Genomic DNA, 21240 nt, shown 5'->3' with positions numbered 1-21240 from the left:
ATGTCAGTAAGGCGGAAGTACCGGGTAGAGGCTGTAAACTTCTTTATAAATCCATGCTGTAAACAAGAGTGTGTTCTTCCCGAATGCGACTCGTTTTGGAAAGGTACAGTTTGTACATCTTTGTGAAATGACGGTGAAAGTGTGTTAGTCGTCGTTTACGCAGATTTTGAACAGATTCATTAGTTATTACTGTATCTGAACAACCAGCCGTGTTAGCTAGCGAGCTAGGCTAACAGGTGACGTTCATGTAGCGTAGAGACAGCATTCATATATTAGGAAGATTAACCTGTTCACACTAATCGCTTATCTTTTAGGTTAATTAACCAAAGATGGCTTACGTTTGTCTCGTGTCAGGTGTGATCATGTCGAAGCAGCCGTTGGGGAAGACGTTGCTGAGGAATGTGATCCGACACACAGATGCTCACAATAAGGTGCGTTTGAGTTCACGTGTGTGTCCCACAAGTCGGAAACATACATAGTTTATTCGGGACAGCCAGCTAAAACTAATGTAGCGTAATACAACAGCCTGGAAAAGAAGTCCTCTGTTTGTTTGGGTTGAAATAGTTTCGGAGATTTGTTGATTCGTTTTAATAAACAATTTGGGGGCAGTAGTTCGGTATAGCGTTGAATTGTGTTGCGTTATACTGATGCTTATTGATTGATATGACTATCAAATTAGTTAATTTAGAAGTATCTAAATTAACTGGCAACGGTAGACTATAGACTTCTTATAGACAGTCAATGGACTGGACTGAGAATGCAGGAATACCTCCCCAAGTATAACCTTCACTTTGAAGGTGTTTAAATCTGATCAACACTTAAAATCTGTTTTAGAGCTGGAACTATTATTTTCATTCACGAGTCAATGGATCAATTGTTTGTTTTATAAAATCTCCTTAAGCCCAAAGTGACGGTCCTCAGATTGCTTGTGTAAGACAAAAACATGCAGCACATCGTCACATTTCAGAGGCTGGAAATAGGTAAAGTTTGGTATTAATGTGAAGCTGGAAAAAATAAAAAAATATAGGCATATATAACCTCTGCAAGCATTTTAATACTGTATGCCTGTTGGGTGTCCAAAAACAGCATTCCCAATGCGAGTGTATGAAAGTTAGTACGGTATGTGTGGCTGGGCAGTCTGCAATGTACTTACTCTTGTTGACCCACTGCAGATCCAGGAGGAGACAGAGATGTGGAAAATGCGAGGCTGGGAGGTCCACAAACATTTGCCAGATACAAAGAATGCGAGGTGAGAACAGTAAATGTCCCTATTTAATTTGAGCCACCGTAACCCAAGTGACACCAAAGCTACTTTGGGAGTGTGTTTCATGATGTAACTCTCAGTTTAGAGAGATGTTACTGTATGTTGCAATTTGATTGTGGTTGTTTTCCAGGGGGCAAATGCACTGTGATCGAGTGTCGGATCAGCCTAGAGACCTGAGTCGAAGCAGAGAGCGAGTCTCAGAACATGATGACCGAGATGCCCGGTATTGGAGTCGCAAACTGTATGAATTTAAGGCCAGTGATCCCGACAGGTACAGCATATAAAGAAGCCTTCATATAAGTATGTTTAAGTTTGGTGAAAATCTCAGAATGGCTTATTTTTGTAAGGTGAAAAGGAAGAAAGTGAATTGGTTTTCTTATTTGTAATTTAAACTTTGTTAATTTTTCCACACTACAGTGTAAATATAAGGGAGTTAAACATGGTTGACAAATCTTCATATGATGTGTTGACGTCACAGGTGGGGACATAGTGGCTTCAAGGAGCTTTATCCCGAGGAGTTTGAAAGCGACAGGTAAGCAAACATGCAACACGGCATCAAATAAGTAAGAGATATGGCACTGTACTTCCATAAAGTTGGGGCTCATGTGAGATACAACATAAATTATTTTCATTGACTCATATCACCTTGTGACAGTCGTTTTATGTAATTAAACTTAGATTTAATGGATGCAGTGTAATGTTATCAACACACTGTTTTAGTCCTCACACAACCAGCGCTGTAATCAAAATTATTTTGATGACATGAACCATCGCAGGTCGTTGACTTGAAAATCGTTTTGTTGAAACCAAGCTGTGTGTTAAAACATTCCGGTCTTCAAGCCAAAGGTGAGATAACCCTGATGACATCGTGAAGGGTTCATTTTTTCATACTTGAGAAAGCTCCTCCCGAAGAGATTATACAACAGTTTTCAATAGCCGAGTTGTGACATATAAACTAATATTGATGTGTAAAATTGGTGGATTGCCCCTATAAAGACTTATGGCATACCTACTATACCTGTCCTAAATTTATTTTCTTTCATTTATCTTTTTTTTAGTGAAAAAAGCAGGTCCACAAGAAAGGTCGGGCGCCACAAAATGAAAAAGTCCAAGTCTGACATGGAAGCAAGCCTATCAAAACGATCAAAAAAATCCTCTCGAAAGAAGAAAAAGAAAAAGAAGAAAGAGGAGGAGGAGAAGCGTAAGAAAGAGGAGTGCTCAAGCAGCGACAGCAGCAGCGATGACAGCAGTGCTACTAAAGACAAGCAGCAGAGGAAAAAGACCAAAAGTCGACATAAAAACAAGAAAACAGAAAGAAACAGAGGGAGAGACGACGACGGCAGCTCGGGCGACAGTGATGGCGAAGAAGAAAGGGAGAGAAGGACTCACAGGCGCAAAAAGCGAAAGCAGGACTCCCATAAAGACTCAAACTAAAAAAAAAAGAAGACAATAAAAGCTGGAAAGCAGCAGGTGAGGAGAGCTTGGGTGATAGTTCTGGAGACTGAAAGACATGGACAGACACACGGCTCAGCTAACCACTGCAGATTCCTTTGTTCGTCACTTCACAAAGGGCTTTTCTCCGCAGGGCCGTTCTGTATTGTCCTTTGGTAGACATCAACAAACCTGTGCTGTCAGCCTTCTCTGTGTAGTGATGCCTCATCCACCTCCGCAGCAGCTTGAAGCACACTGTACGGCGGTGCATGCAGCATGAAGAGACACCACCTGCCTCATCACGGATTCTGTCAGCTGCAGGATCATTGATTGATCATAGACTCTCTCCTCAAACTGTCTGCCTCATGCGGGGGACCGTCTGTCCTGAATTGACCACCGGTTTTTTTTTTTATTGCACATTTTATTTAAGAAACCAGACAAATTAAGACGCTCTCCTCACCAATTATGGAAGAATGTGCATTTGCTTTTATGCATTTTTATTTGTGGAAATGTGCATGCAGGAAATTGTCATAGTTAAAAAATAAACATCTATTTTGCTGTTTTTAATAAAATGTCGGAATATCATTTTTTAAAACTATATGTCTGGTGATTTTCTTTGTCAACAAAACCAATAATGACTTTATCTGACTAACAAGTATTTTCTGAGTAGCCAATGCTTCATTTGCTTTGGTACTGCACAACAAATATTGGTGGGGATTTTTTTCTTCAGATCAAAGAAAACATTAATAAGCCCAGGGAGGGTCTCATTCTTTTCATAATCTTAATTTTCATTAAGTTTTTTCATAAATGACTGAGTGCTATATAAACTGGTGCAATAGACCACTTTGTTGAGAATAAAATATAAGCACAAATATAGAATATTTCCAGCTTTTTGTTTTAACAGGTATTGTGATTTATGTGGAAGTATGTTTCAGGGATTTGACATTTTCATCTAGATTCCTAAACATGTCGTATAAATGTAATAACACAGTTTCCGCCCATCTGTCAAGATAACATTTGTTCAAAGCCAAACACAGAAATGTAATAAGATGGAAGTTTAAATGTAGATAAGTGAGTTCATAAGTCACACAATGCTTTGAAATAACATCCGGCATAAGAAAAATGAAATCTTTCGATTTAAGGTCTTGTGATTTATTTTGATCCGTCGGGCTGTTTGTAAAGAAATACACAGAGGGCGGCTTCCTCTCTCCAGAGGATCAAAGACCGCAGTCCTGTACCAGTCTGTTTATGATGCAGGAGATGTGTACCTTAATAGAATGCTATTCACAAACAAAATGGATTCATTTAGGGATTCTTCGCTCCATGTTGAAGAGCAGTAAGGCCTTATTGCTTAGGTAAGGTAGTACTGTGGGTGAATGTAATGCCTGAGAAAAATATTCAATAACTCAACACAAAAATGTAACGACACTCATAAACAACACTATTCATACCATATTAACATCACGTCCATATGCCGCTGGTCAGTTTCTTCCTACCACAGTATTTGTCAGATTAAATCTGTATTAAAAAAAAACCTGTTAACAAGTAGTAGGCCTGTGCCTTCTGGGTGTTTTTAGATAATCTGATGCTGAAGGAAGTGTTGGTAAAAGTGTGCGAACTGGAGGAGCCTGAAGCACTTTACTGAGTCTGCGTCAATAGGCTAAGTGTTCTCTCTAAGCAGCAGTGTGGGGGCTGGGTTGAGCTTGGCTGCAACTGCCCAAATCTTGGAAATGGAAAAAAAAAGCTAAATGAAATTCAGCTGGTCAAATCAGTGTTAACGGAGGTTTTTAAAACACATTGTAAGGTTAATAAGCATTTGGCAAGAGGGCAACCACCTAAATTGAGCGTGTTTTATAGCTGCATGTATTTACTTATTCATAAAATAATTACCTAGAAAACTCCTACCAATAAAAAGCATTTATGTTCTTGCTACGTTACAAATAATGATAAACATTTGTAGATGTAGATGTACAAAACCTTACGTTTCTAATGTCTGTTACCGCAGGTCTTCACAAATAATTTACTTGGCAGAAGTAAGGGTGTCGTTTCCACAGTTTGCGGCAGTTTGTAAGAGATCGGTAGAAGCTATCTTTGCAGTTCAAATTGCAAAAGGACAAACGTTTCAAACGCAGTTTGATTCGAAAAATCATCCCCTGGGGAGATCTAGATGCCAAAATCAAGAAAACTGTCTTGACTGCAAATATGAGGGTTTATTTAAGGAGTATAACATCAGTAGGCTATGAGCTGTAGGTGGGTGATTCCAACAATATGTCCCAGGGAAAAATACATTGAACATTTAACCGAAGGACAAAAAATAAACATTTTGGAGAATATACAATCTTTGACAGTTCTCCTTGAGGTGTCGTATTAAGATGATCTGGAGGTTCCCATGAAACATAAGACCCTGGGGCCGTAGATGCGCCTCCCCTGGATGGATTGGCACAACAATCTGTACTGGCATTTGTGGTTCCCTGAGGATGTATCCTGTCTCAGTGACTATCTGATGGATTGTCATGAACATTTCTAAAGACATTCATGTCGCTCTCAGGATGAATTGTAATAACTTTGGGGATCCTCTGACTCAAGTGCTAATTAGTAAATGTTAGCATGCTGACACGCTAAGCGATGATGGTTAACATGGTACACATTACCTGCTTAACATCTGTGCCCCCCCCCCCCGACCCCCCTGGCTGTGTCCTCAACAGCTACATTGTGTCCTGTGCTGGAGACTAGACAGACAGCTCTGTTTTGAAAGTATCTATGTGTTCAGCTCTCAGTGGTATTGTGGCTTCTATCTGAATCCTTGTGGTTTAACTCCTGCGTTCCTGTTTGTCCTTTCAGATATACTACTGTTTACTGACCACTTTCAGACCTATATTAGCTGTGTCAACTTACTGCTGATGCAAATCAAATCTTTCCTGCTGTTGCTGCTTCACACTAAAAGCATTCCTCTGGCGAACCCGCGGGATGCTTTTATCGGGATTCTGCACTATTTGGTCAGCAGATCAGTTTAACATATTGCAGAGAGGAGCAGTACAAACAGCTAGTGAGCTAAAAATGGCTGCAGGCGACAGGCTCTTACTGTGACTAGCAGCAGCAAGGTCAGACATCTCTACCTTGCTGTGCTGTGCAGTTCATGGCATGGTCCTCCAGTATGGAAAATCCCTAATTGTGAGCATGTTGGCAGGTTGATGTTAGTATATTGCTCAAAGCAGTGCAGCATCATAGAACCGTTAGTATGGCTGTAGACTTCTTCTTTAGAAATAAATGCAAATAAATACATTCTACATAATAAATAATGAAATATGTGTTGCTCCCCAAAAAAACCCATTCCTCGCTATTCAGCGCGACTTTTTATCAATGTCTATAACTGAAATTCTCCTCAAATGGTGGAGATGGTAGCAAGTTTAGAAAACGGCTGTTAACACAAAATGAATCTTTGAATTGATACAAATGCCTCTCCACAGAAACTGTGAGTAAAGTGTCCGGGTTTTTAGATAGAAATGGTACGTCAATTATTTGAAATGTGAAGTTAAGAACGAGTGTAGTTATGCAAAGGTTCAAGGCTACCGGGAAACCAACAAGAAAAGGATCCAATTGGAATCGAAACATTGCAGATTGGAGTCAATGACAATGAATGATGAAGAAAAAAAACGATAACATTTCAGCACAGTTAGAATATGGTATATGGTATGAAGTTATCCAGCATGGTAAGCACAGAGGACTTTATATGCTAAAACCTACAAACCATGTTGAGATTGGACGTTTCAAACACTCATTACCATGAATTATATATGAAAAACTCTCACGGAGTCGAGGCACAACTGCTGAGGAGACATTACACGCTTTGCCGTACCCCGAGTGTTCACTAGTTTAGCTGCCATGGCCAATTTTGAAGACTGGGTGAAGTCTCAGCCTCCTCCTGCCTAAGCAGGTTTTGTGTGGAACACTTCTCCTGTTGTGAGAAATGGTCAGCAGCACATTTCCACAATGGAAACCATCAGTAGTTATGGAGGAGACGGACAGGGGTTGAAACAATGTCAGCACCACAAATTGACAGCTGAGCATTTAAACCCTAAATTTAAGTCTTCTTCTAGCGCAAAAACAAGATTTCAGGCTAAAAATGTGAATGTTTTTTGACAGAAAATGTGTTAAGAACGAAGACGGAAAAGGATGGGATCACAACGTTCTTAGACTCCATCGTCTCCGTCACTGAGGATGCAAATAGGAGATTCGAGAGGATTGAAAACCTCCAGTGTGGCTTATCTCTCTGCTCCATATTTTATCTCTTTGCTTGTCCACGCAGCTCAGTTTCATCTCAGCCTGTGCTAAGGAGCTGTAATCAGGGGGAGAGGGTGGCAGCAAACAAATATCCCTCATGCACTGTGATCTTATCTTTTCCCACTGGCAGGCCTTTTTCTGTAACGCCTTATTTCACCCCCTGTATTATATGCAATATAAACAATTATAAGTGGTTTACAACACATGATGATTTAGCTGTAAGCAGATATAAGTACACTTGAAAGTGTTTATGAGTCGATTTGTCTACGACTCCTTTTATGACGCATTTGTAACTGGCTTATAAACAATGATTGATTCACAATAACAGTTTTAATCAGACAAAAATGTCCTCAAATATTCGTAAATATTTTTTCAATGGCTTATTTAGCTATTCATAAACATGCCTTCTTCACTCTCCATGACAACTGGACAAACAGTGAAGGCCATGAGATGCAGTTGAAAGCTCAAAATGTCTTCGAGAGTTTTCATACAACATATTCATAAACTGTTTTAATCCTGCTGGTAAGTGATTGTTTTGTCATTACCATACATTTTTGTAATACACTGTGAGTATTTGTGCATGTGTGTTATCGCTTATCATTTAATGTGATTACAGCGGTGTACTATTAATCATCCATTGTCTGTTCATAAACCAGTTACAGATGCTTCACAAAAGGAGTTCTAGATATAGACAAACGCATTAATAAAGATTTCCTTATCTCTGCTTGCACTACATCATAATAATAAAGCCATTAGTTTACTGTGTACATACAGTACTGCTTATATGTGATAAATAGGTGGGGTTTAAGTGAAGTGTTACTTCCTTTTCAAGATCTAAGCTTTATCCAGAATAAGAGAAAACTGAATGTACTAGCAGGATGCTACTCAGGCTTTCTGCTAATAACGATTATTATATCGTCTTCCCTGCATACTGCAAGGTATTGGGAACTTTACAGAGCCTCGTCTCCCCCTAGTGGGATGCGAGTGATCTTACACCCTTGTTAATACCAACTGGCTGCATTTGAATTCAGCATCACGTTCGGTTATCCCTCGTCGTCCCACACCCCACTCTGCTTCCGTGGTCGTTGTGCAGCTTTCACAGAGGCCTTATAAATAGTACTCTGGAATCAAATATTTATCATCTCGATTTGTGTGTCCCGCCCTGCAGCGGACACACACTGCTGCTCCTGAAGCAAAAAGAACAACCTGATACAATTAACCCACACAAAAAATTTAATACCCTTCGTGAGGGGATAAATGGTCCAAACTTTGACATACTAAATAGGGAGCGGTGTCATGACACAGGTTTTTAATGTAAAAACTTGCAGCCAACACCCAAATGCTTTGTAAAAAGTCATGTGACATGACTTACTTACTTACATAGTTAGTACAGATACACCAATGTTTTAATATATTTATATATGTCTTTTTTGTTTGTTGTCTTTTTATCTAGGCCAGCCAGATACAGTACTGATTAATATACAGCCACATCTGGAACAATACCTATTTAACATCATACAGTCCGACCGTCATAGAGGAATCAACGGTTGGTTTCCAGGTCCATCCTCTCTATGCTAACATTAGAAATCGGCATGTGTAAAATCCTGTTCTTCTTTTTAATTATTATTATTGTATAGACTGGTGGTGTTACCTGTCCTTGTATTTCGTGTCTTCTGTGCAAAAGTCTTTTTTTGTTGTTGTTGAAAGAACCCAAAACATGATTGACATAACAGGATACCTGGCTGTTCACTTTACAGTTATGATGGAAGTTTTTTTTTTTTTTTTTTTTTTTTTTTTTTTTTTAACAATTAAACAGTCACATCCAAACGCCACACTCTCCTTGGCATGTCACAGAAAAAAATGAGAAAATTAAAATCCAAAGAAATGCCTCCCATCATCAGGGTGGGAGGCAATGATGGGACGGTTCATGACTACAGTGAGCAGCATCCTCCATTCGTACATTTTTCAGAGTAAGGCACTGCTGCATGAAGAAACGACATGGCCAACAAACCTCTCTGGGAGTATGATGAGGGAGGCAGGACAAAGACTGAGACTGTGATCTTCTCCAGCAACTCACAGAAAGTTTGCATGTGTAAGTACATGTGCTTGTGTTCGTCATTTGCTGTGTGCAGCAACAATGTGTGTGTTATATGGCATGTAGAGATACTTGTGTTTGAACATGTGTGTGTCTGTGTGTTGCAGAGCCGTTTTTTTGTTTTTCCCCGGCTACATCGCTTTCCTCAGACTGTGCTCTCAAGCATCCACTCAGTGCTGCTGAACGTAACTCTCCTGTTGGCAAGCGGCGAGGACTCCATGTCGAGCTGGTTGGTGGACTTGTGCCACCTCGTCCTCGCTCTGCGTGGGTAACTATGACTCTGAAAAATGGAGTAATCCCCTCCGTCAAAAGAGAATCTGTGCCTAGTTCGTGCCAGCTCATTAGGGAGCAATCCCATGTTGGCCAGAGCACTTTTCTTGTCCTTGAGCCTGGGAGCCTCCTTGGTGCCAGCGTTGGGGCCTATGAGACACAGGGACATGGTGGAGCCCGTCAGGCTACTGTCCGTCTGTGTGTCCTCAGATGGGGGGCCAGAGCACTGTGCATCCAGGCTGGTTCTTCTATTCATCCTGTCTACAGTCATGGGCGGCAGCTCCACCTCCAAGATGGCAGTGGTGGCTGCTGGATTCTCTTTCTTGTCATTGTTCACCCTCAGCACCAGCGCCATGCACTCTTTGGGCGCGTGAGCTTCACGCTGGCCCTCATCAGACGGTTGCTTGGAGGTGGAGCGCTGAAGACGCTGCTGGCTGCCATTGGTCTGCGAGTGCATGCTGGAGCTGACCTTGTTCTTGCTGTCTTCTGGGCCGCTGTAGGCCTTGTAACGGATCATCAGGATGATAATGAACACCAGCACGGAAGCAACAATTATACCACCAATAATGATGATCATAGTGCCTCCCAGAAACTGGCTGTGCATGAAGCGGCACTGGCTGATCTCACTGGCCGTGTGGAACTGCACACAGCCAACCACACGTGTGGCCGTTAATGATGTGATGCCGTCGTCGTAAACCGCCAGCACGCAAAGGTCATACTCTCGTCCTGCGGCCAGATCATTGATTAAGAAGTTCTTGCTGGTAGATGGGATCATTCTGTAGAGAAGAGAAATATAGTGCAGTGGTGAAGATGTAGATACTTAATCATTGGAATTACAACGCCCACATTTACTGATTTGCATAAGGTGTATTAAATCACACATAAGGTGTCAGCTCCACACAGCAAAAAGACAACAGGGCCATCACAGCTCCAGCATTGAATATCACTCATTCTGGTAGACCAAGATGAAATGCACAACACTTTGTTACAGTTGACTTATTGGAGAATATGTTATATCATAAAATAGTGAGAAGTTGCTCTATTGGGTTTGTGTATGAAATGACAGCAAGGGTAAACAGCAAGGTGATAAACAAGGCAGAGGAGGCTTGTTGCCTAAAAAATATACCAGCTGCAGATTGCAGGACAAGTGACACATGATGTGAAGGCAGTTATGATGTGTGAGTACCTAAGGTCACATTTTGTCAGCAACGGCAAGATTACACGACTCTAAATACGATGGAGAAAAGCATTGTCTTCAGGTCAATATTGGTGTGAATATAATTAGAAGCGTGTTCCTTTTCCCTAAAGGGGACTTTGATGGTTATCATTTGTAGGTAATAATGTACCTCCCAAAGACAAAACAACACTCAGCTCCATGCCTAAACTGGATGAGAAAATTATACAGGAGAGCGACTCATTATATCTGATAAAACCTAAAAAAAAAAAAGAGAAAAAACAAGAAAAGAAAGTCGATGGCTATTATTAACTCGCTCTATGAATACATAAATCCTAAAGTACTCTCTGTATACCAGGTTCAGCTCATGTGCATTACATATTGCATAATAAACACATCAGACTTATAATCATATTTAAGACTATTTTAAGAAGGTTTGCAAATGCTTACACTCGCTATTTAAAAAGAGTGTAGCTCAGGCTTATTGATTTTGCCATTGTTCTATATGTGCACTTTATATATTACACATTGCAACTTAACTTGATTCTATTGGTTGCAGTGACTCAAGTACTGTGCTTCAGTACAATTTTTTTATGTATTTTGCAGACCAAGTACTTGTACTTTGAATACTTTAAATACATTTTAGAATTTTGAATGCAGGACTTTTACTTGTGATTAATTCTTTTTTTACAGTGTAGTATTGCAACTTAATCTATATTAAGTAAATGATCTAAATACTTCTTCCACGGCTGCAATCAAGCCTATCATTACACAACCACATCTAACCACACTCTGTGTTTAAACCAATTAATGCAGGCACTTGCTAATGATACAAACAGTTATATGCAGTGAAATAGTTGGATATCATGTTGTTGTTTATTGTCATATTACATTTTAATGATGCTGACAGGGTCCTTTAGTCCTTAGACTGCTGGACTCCACAATCTCTTCAGCTGATTGCAACAAGCTACTCAAACATCAGAGACTGAAAATAGTTTCCTGGATCTGTAAATATCTTAAGTAACTGTACATTTTATGCATATTATTATTTCAATGCATTTGCATGCATTCTAATTTATGGGAAAATGTTCCTTCTCCATTCATCCCCCAGACAACACTATAGGGGTTTTACTTATTTCTGGACATGCTTAATCAGTTTGCATCTTTGGGATCTGTCAATCTGCCATAATGAACCGTTGTGTCATTTAGCAGATGGTAACTCCAGATGTCTCACCTTTCCTCATGTCCCTGCTCTACCACCCTCCCCTCTCTCCATCCATCCACCCCCTCCACCATGGCTTACCTGTACACCAAAGTATCATCTGCCGTGCTGTTGTACTGAATCTGGTACATCCTGATGCCGGGGATGTGGCGCTCAGAAGGCCAACGGATCACAGCGGAGGAGGAGGTCAGCTCGGTGACCATCACCCTCCTGTCCAGCTTGTCGTAGCCCTTGGTGTCGTTGCCAGATTTGGAGGAGGTGGTGATGTCTGAGAGGCCGGGGTCCTCCCGCATGTGGCCTGTGTTGTTAACAAACAAGGGTAAGGGGATCATGTTGATCTCAACAGCAGCTGTGGTGATGCCTGCGGCATTGGACGCCACACAATTAAATGCGCCGCTGTCCTTCAGCGTGGTGATGAGAATATCAAGGGTCCCATTATCATACAGAATGGTGCGGGAGTTATTATGCACCAGCTTGCCATCTGGTGACCGCCAGTGAATATCTGGATCCGGATCACCCACTGCTTTGCATTTAAGAGTCACACCCTGCCCTTCCATCACGTAGGGCTTAGTAGAAAGATGCTTGGTGATCAGCGGAGGCTCACAGATAAACTCCTCCTCTTGGATGGACCAGAAATACTTATCCATGAGGTGGTCTGGCGAGGCACAGGTCTCCAGATCATCCTCCCTTGTCAGCCTGCGCAGCCACAGCAGCTCACAGTTACAGTGAAGAGGGTTTCCACCAAAGCTCACTGCCAGTGTGGAGGAGCTGAAATCCTTGATGTCAGATAGGACCTCTGCTTGCTGGAATAGGCTGTCTGGCGGCAGTTTCTGCAGCCTGTTAGAGGTCATGTCCAGGCGGACCAGTTTGGTGAGCAACGTGAAAGTCCCCGCTTCAATGTGGTCAATCAGGTTGTGGTCCAGTGTGAGCGTGTTAATGTTAGTCATTCTGGCTATGGCTTCCCAGGGGAGGCCGCGCAGGTTGTTACTGGAAATATCCAAGTCCTCTATAGTTGAAACAAACTCATCAAAGGCGGTGGGGGCCACCTGGTGGATCTGATTGTTTCCGAGGATGAGGTGCCGCAGGTTGATGAGGCCTTTAAAGTGGTCAGTCTTTATCACACTGAGGCGGTTTCCATCCATGTGGAGAGCCCGCAGGGATCGCAGGCCGACAAAGGACAGCGGCGTGATCTGGCTGATGGTGTTTCGGGACAAGGTGAGGTGGACCAAACTAGTCATGTTGAAAAAGTCTTTCCTGCGGATGATGGTGATGAAGTTGTCTGTGAGTCGCAGCTCTACGGTCTTGCGGTCGATGCCGGGTGGTACAAACAACAGACCCGTCTTAGCACAGAGCAAAGTCAGAGTGGGGGAGAGGTGCTGACAGATGCAGCGGCCGGGGCAGCTGTATCCCTTCACCAGAACTGCACTCAGCAGCACGCAAAGAACCAGACGGTCCATCGTTGATCAGTTTCCAGGTCCTTTGTGTGAGACAGACAAAGAAAAATAGGACAGAGATTGAGTCACAAAATAGAGATCTTTCAATTAATAAATAGCAGCATAGCCTTTATGAGAGCCTGCTGCAAAAAAAATCAAGAGTGTGACCAAGATTGCAGACACTGCCAGCAAGGTATCAATCACAAAATGGAATGGAGCTTTTCTGAAATAATGGCACCTGGGATGGGATGATGAAAGGCTGCACCAACGCTGTCAGAAGCACATGTCTCTGTAGCCTTATAATGGAAATAACAGAATGTTTTTTTGTGCCACCAGGCTGCATCACTAGGCTGTCTCACCACCAGCCATCAATTTCCCTGTATTGGGTAACTATATGCTGTGTGCATTTCCATCATACAACAAGGCTTGTTTGTCCTTTTCTGCTCAGAATTCCACATCAGGAGGGAGAATTAAGGGTAGAAGAGGGCGCTTGTCAGCAGCGCTCAAGGATTTTCATGACCTTTTCATGGTCTCTGCTCTCCCTATGCTACTGAAATGCACTGCAAAATTGGACAGAAACCTGTCATGTAAATCACGACAACAAAAAGTAAAGGTGAATACGATGGAAATACAGCTTGTTTTCGAGTCCGTCTGATGGAGGCCTTGAAGACGTTTTGATTCTCTGATTCCCTTTTAGAGGTATCGATTTCAGTCTTGGAGAGAACACGCCTGTGGTGACGGGAGTAAAAAGTGATCCTTGGCTGTGATAACCATAACAGACCCCAGCGGAACACAAACGGTAATGTGCTGATGCCACATGATGTCAGTGGTTGTACCCTCTTTGGCATCCATCTTGCTTGTTAACGCTTTAAGCTTCACAGATGATGAGAGAGCCTGTTAATGCTGATAAAATAACAGGATGACAACTGACTTCTTTTCTAGGTTTAGAGAATTACATTTTGGTTTGCTACGGCCCAACACCCCACCCAACCCCACAGGGTGACACGTTTGATCCACCCCCCCTTCATTTGTTTAAGGGGGCCAGCATAAATCTTTTAATTCACTCGGGAGAAGCTGGCTGAGGATCTTAAACACAAATGTCTGTTTTCAACCTTTTTTGATGCTTCATCAAATTTGTCATGACTAATTTTAGAGACTCTTTATCTCCATCCCACCATGGTGAGGTGGCGCTGACGTCCTTAACACCACTGATTTTGTCCCATTGTGCACAAAGCAAAAGCATCTCATGCTCACAGTACCGATAACCCTAAATTGAAATTGATATAAAAACGCTGGCGGTGACATCCATGGAATATTTTAAATGTCACTTGTCAAATTTCATAGCAGAAATGAAGCACAAGCCAAGCTCTCTTCCTCCATCTCTCAAGCTCTGCTTTATTCATAATCTTTGCACACTCTGTTGTCACTTGTGTCTTAAACTAAATAAACTCTCTGATGAGAGTTGTTATGCAGGTTCAAGATAGTGAGAGAAGTGAATAATTACAAATGCATTTAGTTTTACATCAACCTGCCTTGCATTTATGCCAGCCAGCAATGAAAATTCCTAAATGTTTTTCCTTTTCGCTCTCTCTTGCACAGACACTCACACTGCTGTCTGGCTTCTGTCTGACAGACAACAGGGCCTCTCATTAACTCTGAAATACGGCTGTCCAATCAGAGCTCTCATTAAAAGGTGTCCTTTTCCGGGGGAAGTAGGACAGCTTGAAGCACAGGTTCAAAACAGTGGGTTTCTCGAAGCAAAACACCAACTGTTGTATTTCTTCTATGTTATACTGTATTTAGGAAAGAAATTGGACCCAAACCTTTACTTGGTTTGTGTTTACACGTCTCTTCTTATTTTGTTATGAATCTACAGGCGTAGCTATCACTCCATCTCTCAAAGACATCCACCTTAACTGTTTGAAATTGAAAAAAAAAAACTTTTCTCCTGTGCAATTTATTCAACAAAGAATATACAAACAAGATAACAATTCAAACCCCCCCCTGAGAGAATTTATTTATTTAGCGATGCTCCTTTATAGTTGGCAGCACAGTGCGCCTGCCTTGTCTAAATTAATTCCCCAAATATCCTTTCTTTTTAATGCTGGGAAAGCTAAAACAATAAAGTAGGCTGCAGCATGGCAGATCATACTTCCTGTTAAAATAGACTCCTATTTAAAAGCTATAGATGGGTGACATCATTTCAACAGTGTTATAATCTTTAGTTCAGATTTAATCTTTATATTGTTGCCCAAGTTTATATAATTCCAATATAATACTGATCTTGCTCGATTGTGTTAGTTTTCCGACGGTAACTAGGCCACAAAGCTCATGGTTTCTCAGAGGACGATCTGTACCAGAGCATTTCCTGCCACACCGTCGAGGATACTCTATTGATCTTTCAGCATCTCGGGGTAGGGGTGGGGGCTTTGTTGCCACGGCAACTCTGGTCTAGAATGTAGGTCTTTGAATCACATTAAGACGATGTCGAGCTGCCCGAAATGCGAGGGCCTAATAGTAATGGGTACTGAGAAAGTAAGTAGGGACGTGAACAGATGTATGAATGGCCGAGTGAATTAAAAGAAAAGGGCAGCTCCGCCTCACATTTCTATTTCTGTCTTATTGCTTAATATCAGTGGCGGTCACCAAATCAATAACACAGGGTGGAGTTTTTTGTGTCCAGTCATGCAAGAGCACAACCTTTCACAGGGGATTCCTCTGACACTTGGACACATATATTTTTCTTAAGAAAAGCTTTTAGTCACATTCTTACATATTTAGAAATTGAATCAACTGAATTAACAATAAACAAAATCAAATATTAACATACACCCAGAATTGTCGCTTGGGCTGCGCGAAGTGTGTGACCGACCAGAGTCTCGCGTCTCCAGGGCTTTGCGGCTGGCCTGCAATGTTTCCATTTTGTTTTTTTATATATATTATGACTGTTTTTTGAAATTAGGGCTGAAGTTCTATTTACAACCGCTGCAAGAAGCAGGCTGAGACACCGTGTTCTGTCTGTCTATCTCCTTCGCTCCGTTTCAGTACCACGGACAGCACTGCACCTACAGACCAACAAACAGCGCTCTCCATGGTTACAAAGCGACAGTGTAGTGAAAGTCACAAATATCTCAGCCAATAATGTTGTTTTTGCTATTTCTTTTTTTGTTATTTTCTATAGATACATGCATCTTAAACAGAGGGGACAAACACAACTGACGACTGGAATAATTAAGTGCAATAGAACTAGAATAGCCATGTGCTTGCGATGCATGTCAAAGAGCAGGACTTGCACTGCACCCATGCATATAGTACCCACAATTCACATGCATATACATCTTATGCATGCATACCAATGGGGTAGAGGTCAAATTTCATGTATGAATATGAACATTTTAATAAAGTTTAAGTTTGTTTTTAATCTCCTGCCGTTGGCTACAATATGTTGAATCACTTCGACTCTTAATGGTAAAAAAACAACAACCTGCAGACCTTCAGAGACAACCTAAGTATGAGATCTGAGCAGCATAAGATATGAAACCGTTAGTTAAAATAAGCATTAATGAAGGGCCACACCCTCTTTTATTGTTTTTATCACCTAATCTATCTATCTATCAATTATATTAAGCATCTGCCAATGCAAAGTCCAACTTTAGTTTTGTTTATATCATGTTTAGATTTTACTTTGCCTCCATGACACAGCCAACAATGCATATGAGAATAACTAAAGAAATTTAGAGGTGTATTTGACTGGGTGGGAAAACAAGCATGAATAAAAAATATTTAAAAAATGTAAATGCTGAAAGGTTGTGTGAGATGAAAAGCTGCTTTTTTTCATGGCAGTGGCAGCGGCAGTGGGAGCTATTTGCAACTTTTAATGTTGCCGTCAGTGAAGACAGCTAACTACATAGGGGAGGTGCTCTTTTGCAAGGAGATCAGATACATCCTTTTGGTGAGAAATTATAATTGTATACCGTTTGTGCAATGTCTTGACTCTCTTGTGCTGGTTTAGATATCAGTGTGTGGTCATTTACGGGCTTATTCAGAGGCTATGCTATTGGCCCGTTGTCCACTCTCCAGCTGGTGGGAGTGACCTCCCTTCGGTGTTCAGAGAGAGACTACTTATGGATAACAGTGCATTTTCAATCTGAGCTTTAGTGTGACCAGTGGGTGTGTGCAGAGAAATAATTCTTGGTTTTGAGGTCCCACTATAAGAGTGGAAGCTATTCTTTGTGTAGGGGTTCTCTGACCCATGGTGCCCACTCAGACCTTGAATGACTTGTTTATCTTGAATAAAGGTTGTATATTTTTCTACTAAACATCTGACTGTGACGGCGTTTGTCCTCTTGCCTCTCACACCGGACCGAACTGGATAAAAAAGGCTAGAGACAACTACAGCATATTTTTGTAAATAGAATATTTGGAGGTTTTAGGCCGTTATCGGACAAAGCAAGTAACTGAAGGTATCAACTCAGATACTCAGATAACTCAGATTTTTTTTTTGAAATTAATAAATAATTTAAATAATCTTTAGTTGCAGCCCTAATGGTAACATTTTGCTTCTCTGGAAGTTCTTGCAGTGTTCCTTTTTCATAGGGTCTTATAGGGTTCTTGAAACTGACGAATCAGAGCAAACACAGGATCTGACATGGATCATGGCTTTAAAGAGTAGCTGATGATTAAACTGTCTATGTACATCTACACACTAAGACAAACGTTCTGAACAAAAAAATATAGAGAGCAAAAAAAAGGAACTCGTAATTGTGCAGTTTCTACAATAATCAGCTGCTCAATTAGACTAAAAGTAAGAGGTTTAAGTCCGTCATAAACAATGCAGTAGGAGTCAAATGAAAGCTGAAAGATCCCGTCTCAAACAGCTCGTCCTATTTCTGACTGTGAAACACCTTCCTGCTGCTGCATTGTTAACACATAGCATCCAGATAACACATTAAACATAACAAGCAGCTGCAACGATGATGAGGCATCTTTGCAACATCTGAGAGAGTCATGGAATACATAAAAACAGCAGTCCGTTCTTTGTAAACCAGAAGAAAAGAACACCTGCTTCACCTGCTCAGTTACATCCACATTGTGTAACTCCAACACGGCTCTGTTGGGAATTATAATTAGGGCATGCATGAATTCACCAAGATATTCTCATAATTAAATAACCAGAAAGAAGTAAGGGCTTTTAAAAATTCAACAATTATTCAAATCAACTCAGAGTATCTCATAAATCACAGAGCTGTCACATGAGCCAAACACACACCCTCGTTTCAAAAAGATTAAACACACCAATCAAATAGTGTCTTTTAAATAATTGTCCTCTGTGAGAATAACCTACATGAGTGTTAACTACCATCATTAAACTGTACAGGAATGTGCAATTAGCTGCCATCTTATATTCACTCAGAATAAAATACGGCCTCCTTGATGTGATCTCGACATCGTAACGCGGTGACGATAGCTTCCTTTCGGAGGGCAGCTTTCCCACCACTGGCCATTAACATCCTCATTCATAGGAAATGAGATTACAGTAGAGCTGAAATGATCAGCAATTATTTTGACAATTGATTATTCATTTGAGTCATTGTTTTTGTAAAGATGTAGAATATTACTTGATTCAATTGTGAGGACTTGCTGCCTTTCTTGCCTAGTGTGAGAGTGAAAGATGTTTGTTTTGTGCTGTTAGTCAGACAAAACAAGCAATTTGAAGACGCCATCATGGGTTTTAGGAGCTTAGTGAGACATTTTGCACATTGTTTTGAATTGTTATAGACAACTTACTTATCGAGTTAGTCTTTTTTTTTCGGTCAAAATGCTTTTAGTTCTTTAAAATATGAATTGACAAAACTTTTTGTCATTGGTTTTATGAGGTATTATTAGGTATATTTCATTATTTCTGGCATTTTGCCTTTTTCCAAAGGTAAAGGCAATGAGAGGAGAGATGGGGAAGGAATGACATTCAACAAAGGTCCCGGGCCAGGAAAGTAATCAATGTTGCAATCACAGTATAGGATCTGTTTCAATAACTACGCCACCATGACGCCGCTGTTAAAGTAATTCCTCAAGGCAAAATGAAAAAGAATTTAAAGATTTTCTGCTTAGTTATTTGTGGCGGTGAACTGAATATTTTTGGAGTTTTGGACTGTTGGTCAGATAAAACAAGCAATATGAATACGTCAACTAAGGTTCTGGTAAATTATGATGGACAGTTCTTTTTTATGATTTTTTTAAAGACCAAATAATTATTGAATAATCAAAAACATAATCAGCAGTTTCATTGAAAATAAAAGTAATTGTTAGTGGCAGCCTGGATTAAAGTCACTACTACTACTACTTATACTACTACTACTACCACTAATAATGCTACTCATAATCATAATAACGTTATTTGTTAAAAAGCTTTCATACAAGAAATGCAGCACAAAGTGATTCATGATACAAAAAGCAGACATAGAGAGAACATAAAAACAGGAATAGAATTTCATAATCAATGTGAAATAAGATGGAAAATAAAACACACTTGATAAAATAATGAAACTAAATAAATAAAATGGAATGGAATAAAGACAATGCCTAACAAGTTAGTTAAAGCATATTTTGAAAGTGACATTGAAAACAGTGATTGAATATAAACAATGCCTGAGTCTGCCCGTACCCTCGAAAACATCTGCCCCGAGGCGGTGCATTGTAAGGATGTTTTTTGGACATGACTTTGACAGGACCTGTAAATGCCAATTAGGAGTTGCAGGCAGTGGACTGCTAGCTGCCCTTATGTGACTCTTGTCAGGATGCGGGCATAATTATTGACAGCTCGAGTTCATTGGAGTCAGCTCCATACCAACCAGTGGACACCGAAATGGAGGCTCCACAGCCCCAGGGATTTCTGGTCGCATCTCATCAAGGGGGATGTGGGGTATCGTTGTAAACAGGAGGAGCATTTGCATATTGTAATCATGTATGCATGCAAAGATGGTCTTCTCAATTACATCCCATTTAAAACTTCCAATGAGGAAGAATTGAGAAGCACAAACTATTGCAGCTCCATAAACTTTAATTGTAAGAGCTTTTCGAAACAAGATAGAGAAAATGAGTCACTTGTTGATTGAAAACACAAATGATTATTACACCTTTACCTGCTTTTTAATATGAATACCTCCCCTCACAGACATAGTCAACCATCAATAGGTGCTGCTAAAGTTATAAATGACTTAATATATATTGTGAAACGCTTTTAAAGTTCAAATAACATTAAAAACCAAACTAATCGTTCAGGTATGGTAACTCATTTTTGTGTCGCCTTAACGATTATCTGCTGAATGATGAATAATAAGTATTCACATATAAAAAATAAATAACATGGGAGGGATTGGAGGACATATCTGTGATTAATGTTAGCTTCACCTAATAGGTGTATTCTAACATCTGGTGTACAGTTTTAAAGAAGGAAATCTGTCAAACCTGGGCAAATTTACTCTTCCAATTACTTCATTGACTAATCAATCAATTGTTCAGTCTGTAAAATATCAGACAACAGTGACACATTTCTCAGGGCCTTAAGTTGACTTTTTAAGTGTATCGTTTCTGCTGAAACCACTGAAAATGTGTTTGATTCAAACGACAGTGACAGTTTGTTTAAGATGATTTCTTTACATCAGACCATCCTCACAAATAATTATGCTGTGCAACGCTCCCTAAATATGTCAGACCACTTAAATAATCAAAAGGGGACATTATCTTGACTTACATGAATGACTTACGATTGCTTTCCCATGTGAAGTGATTTGTTTCCGGCTTTTTTAATCTAACCACACTACGATTCTGCACAGAATCCTGATTAATGTACATACGCTGGATTGTTCACTGAAATAATCTAACTAATCACAAGCACCATGCGATGCATAATACAATTATTAGATATGGCTTTGTTCCAGTCGATCCACTTTATGCACAAATTGCTTCCACAACTGAGCCCAAAAAACCCTAAACCTGTGACTGCAGTCCATCTGTTAGCCGTCACAATTAATAGAATACATAGGACAATGCACTGCCCTCTGGTTTACAGTG

The 21240-nt window shown here is 40.5% G+C and overlaps 2 protein-coding genes across 2 annotated transcripts in view; one reads left to right on the top strand and one right to left on the bottom strand.

Annotated features, from left to right (window-relative positions):
* LOC116397790 (uncharacterized protein NKAPD1) lies at positions 1 to 3323 on the top strand. Its single transcript, XM_031873595.1, has 6 exons — positions 1 to 103; positions 355 to 431; positions 1173 to 1249; positions 1395 to 1535; positions 1743 to 1796; positions 2323 to 3323. The coding sequence occupies exons 1-6, from the start codon at positions 1 to 3 to the stop codon at positions 2696 to 2698; spliced, it is 828 nt and encodes a 275-aa protein (XP_031729455.1). The 3' UTR covers positions 2699 to 3323.
* A 2063-nt stretch (positions 3324 to 5386) lies between these two features.
* The window catches only part of lrfn1 (leucine rich repeat and fibronectin type III domain containing 1), a 104791-nt gene continuing 88937 nt past the window's right edge, over positions 5387 to 21240 (bottom strand). The window contains exons 4-5 of the mRNA XM_031873651.1: positions 11819 to 13214; positions 5387 to 10117 (exon numbers count right to left, since the gene is read on the bottom strand). Of these exons, the coding sequence (XP_031729511.1) occupies positions 9217 to 10117; positions 11819 to 13194 (2277 nt within the window). The 5' untranslated portion in view covers positions 13195 to 13214 and the 3' untranslated portion in view covers positions 5387 to 9216. The remainder of the gene's footprint in view (positions 10118 to 11818; positions 13215 to 21240) is intronic.

This window comes from Anarrhichthys ocellatus, unplaced genomic scaffold (assembly GCF_004355925.1).
Source record: "Anarrhichthys ocellatus isolate YVR2014 unplaced genomic scaffold, GSC_Weel_1.0 scaffold72, whole genome shotgun sequence".
Lineage (NCBI taxonomy): Eukaryota > Metazoa > Chordata > Actinopteri > Perciformes > Anarhichadidae > Anarrhichthys > Anarrhichthys ocellatus.
Note: the sequence above shows the minus strand (reverse complement) of the source record. Positions and strands in the feature narration are given on the sequence as shown.

What these genes read in the sequence shown, in the direction of transcription:
- LOC116397790 (XM_031873595.1), top strand. Translation starts at nt 1, where the DNA reads ATGTCAGTAAGGCGGAAGTACCGGGTAGAGGCTGTAAACTTCTTTATA. An exon ending in CCAGATACAAAGAATGCGAG is followed by an intron (nt 1,250 to 1,394) that starts GTGAGAACAGTA and finishes GTTGTTTTCCAG; the next exon opens with GGGGCAAATGCACTGTGATC. An exon ending in AAGGCCAGTGATCCCGACAG is followed by an intron (nt 1,536 to 1,742) that starts GTACAGCATATA and finishes TTGACGTCACAG; the next exon opens with GTGGGGACATAGTGGCTTCA.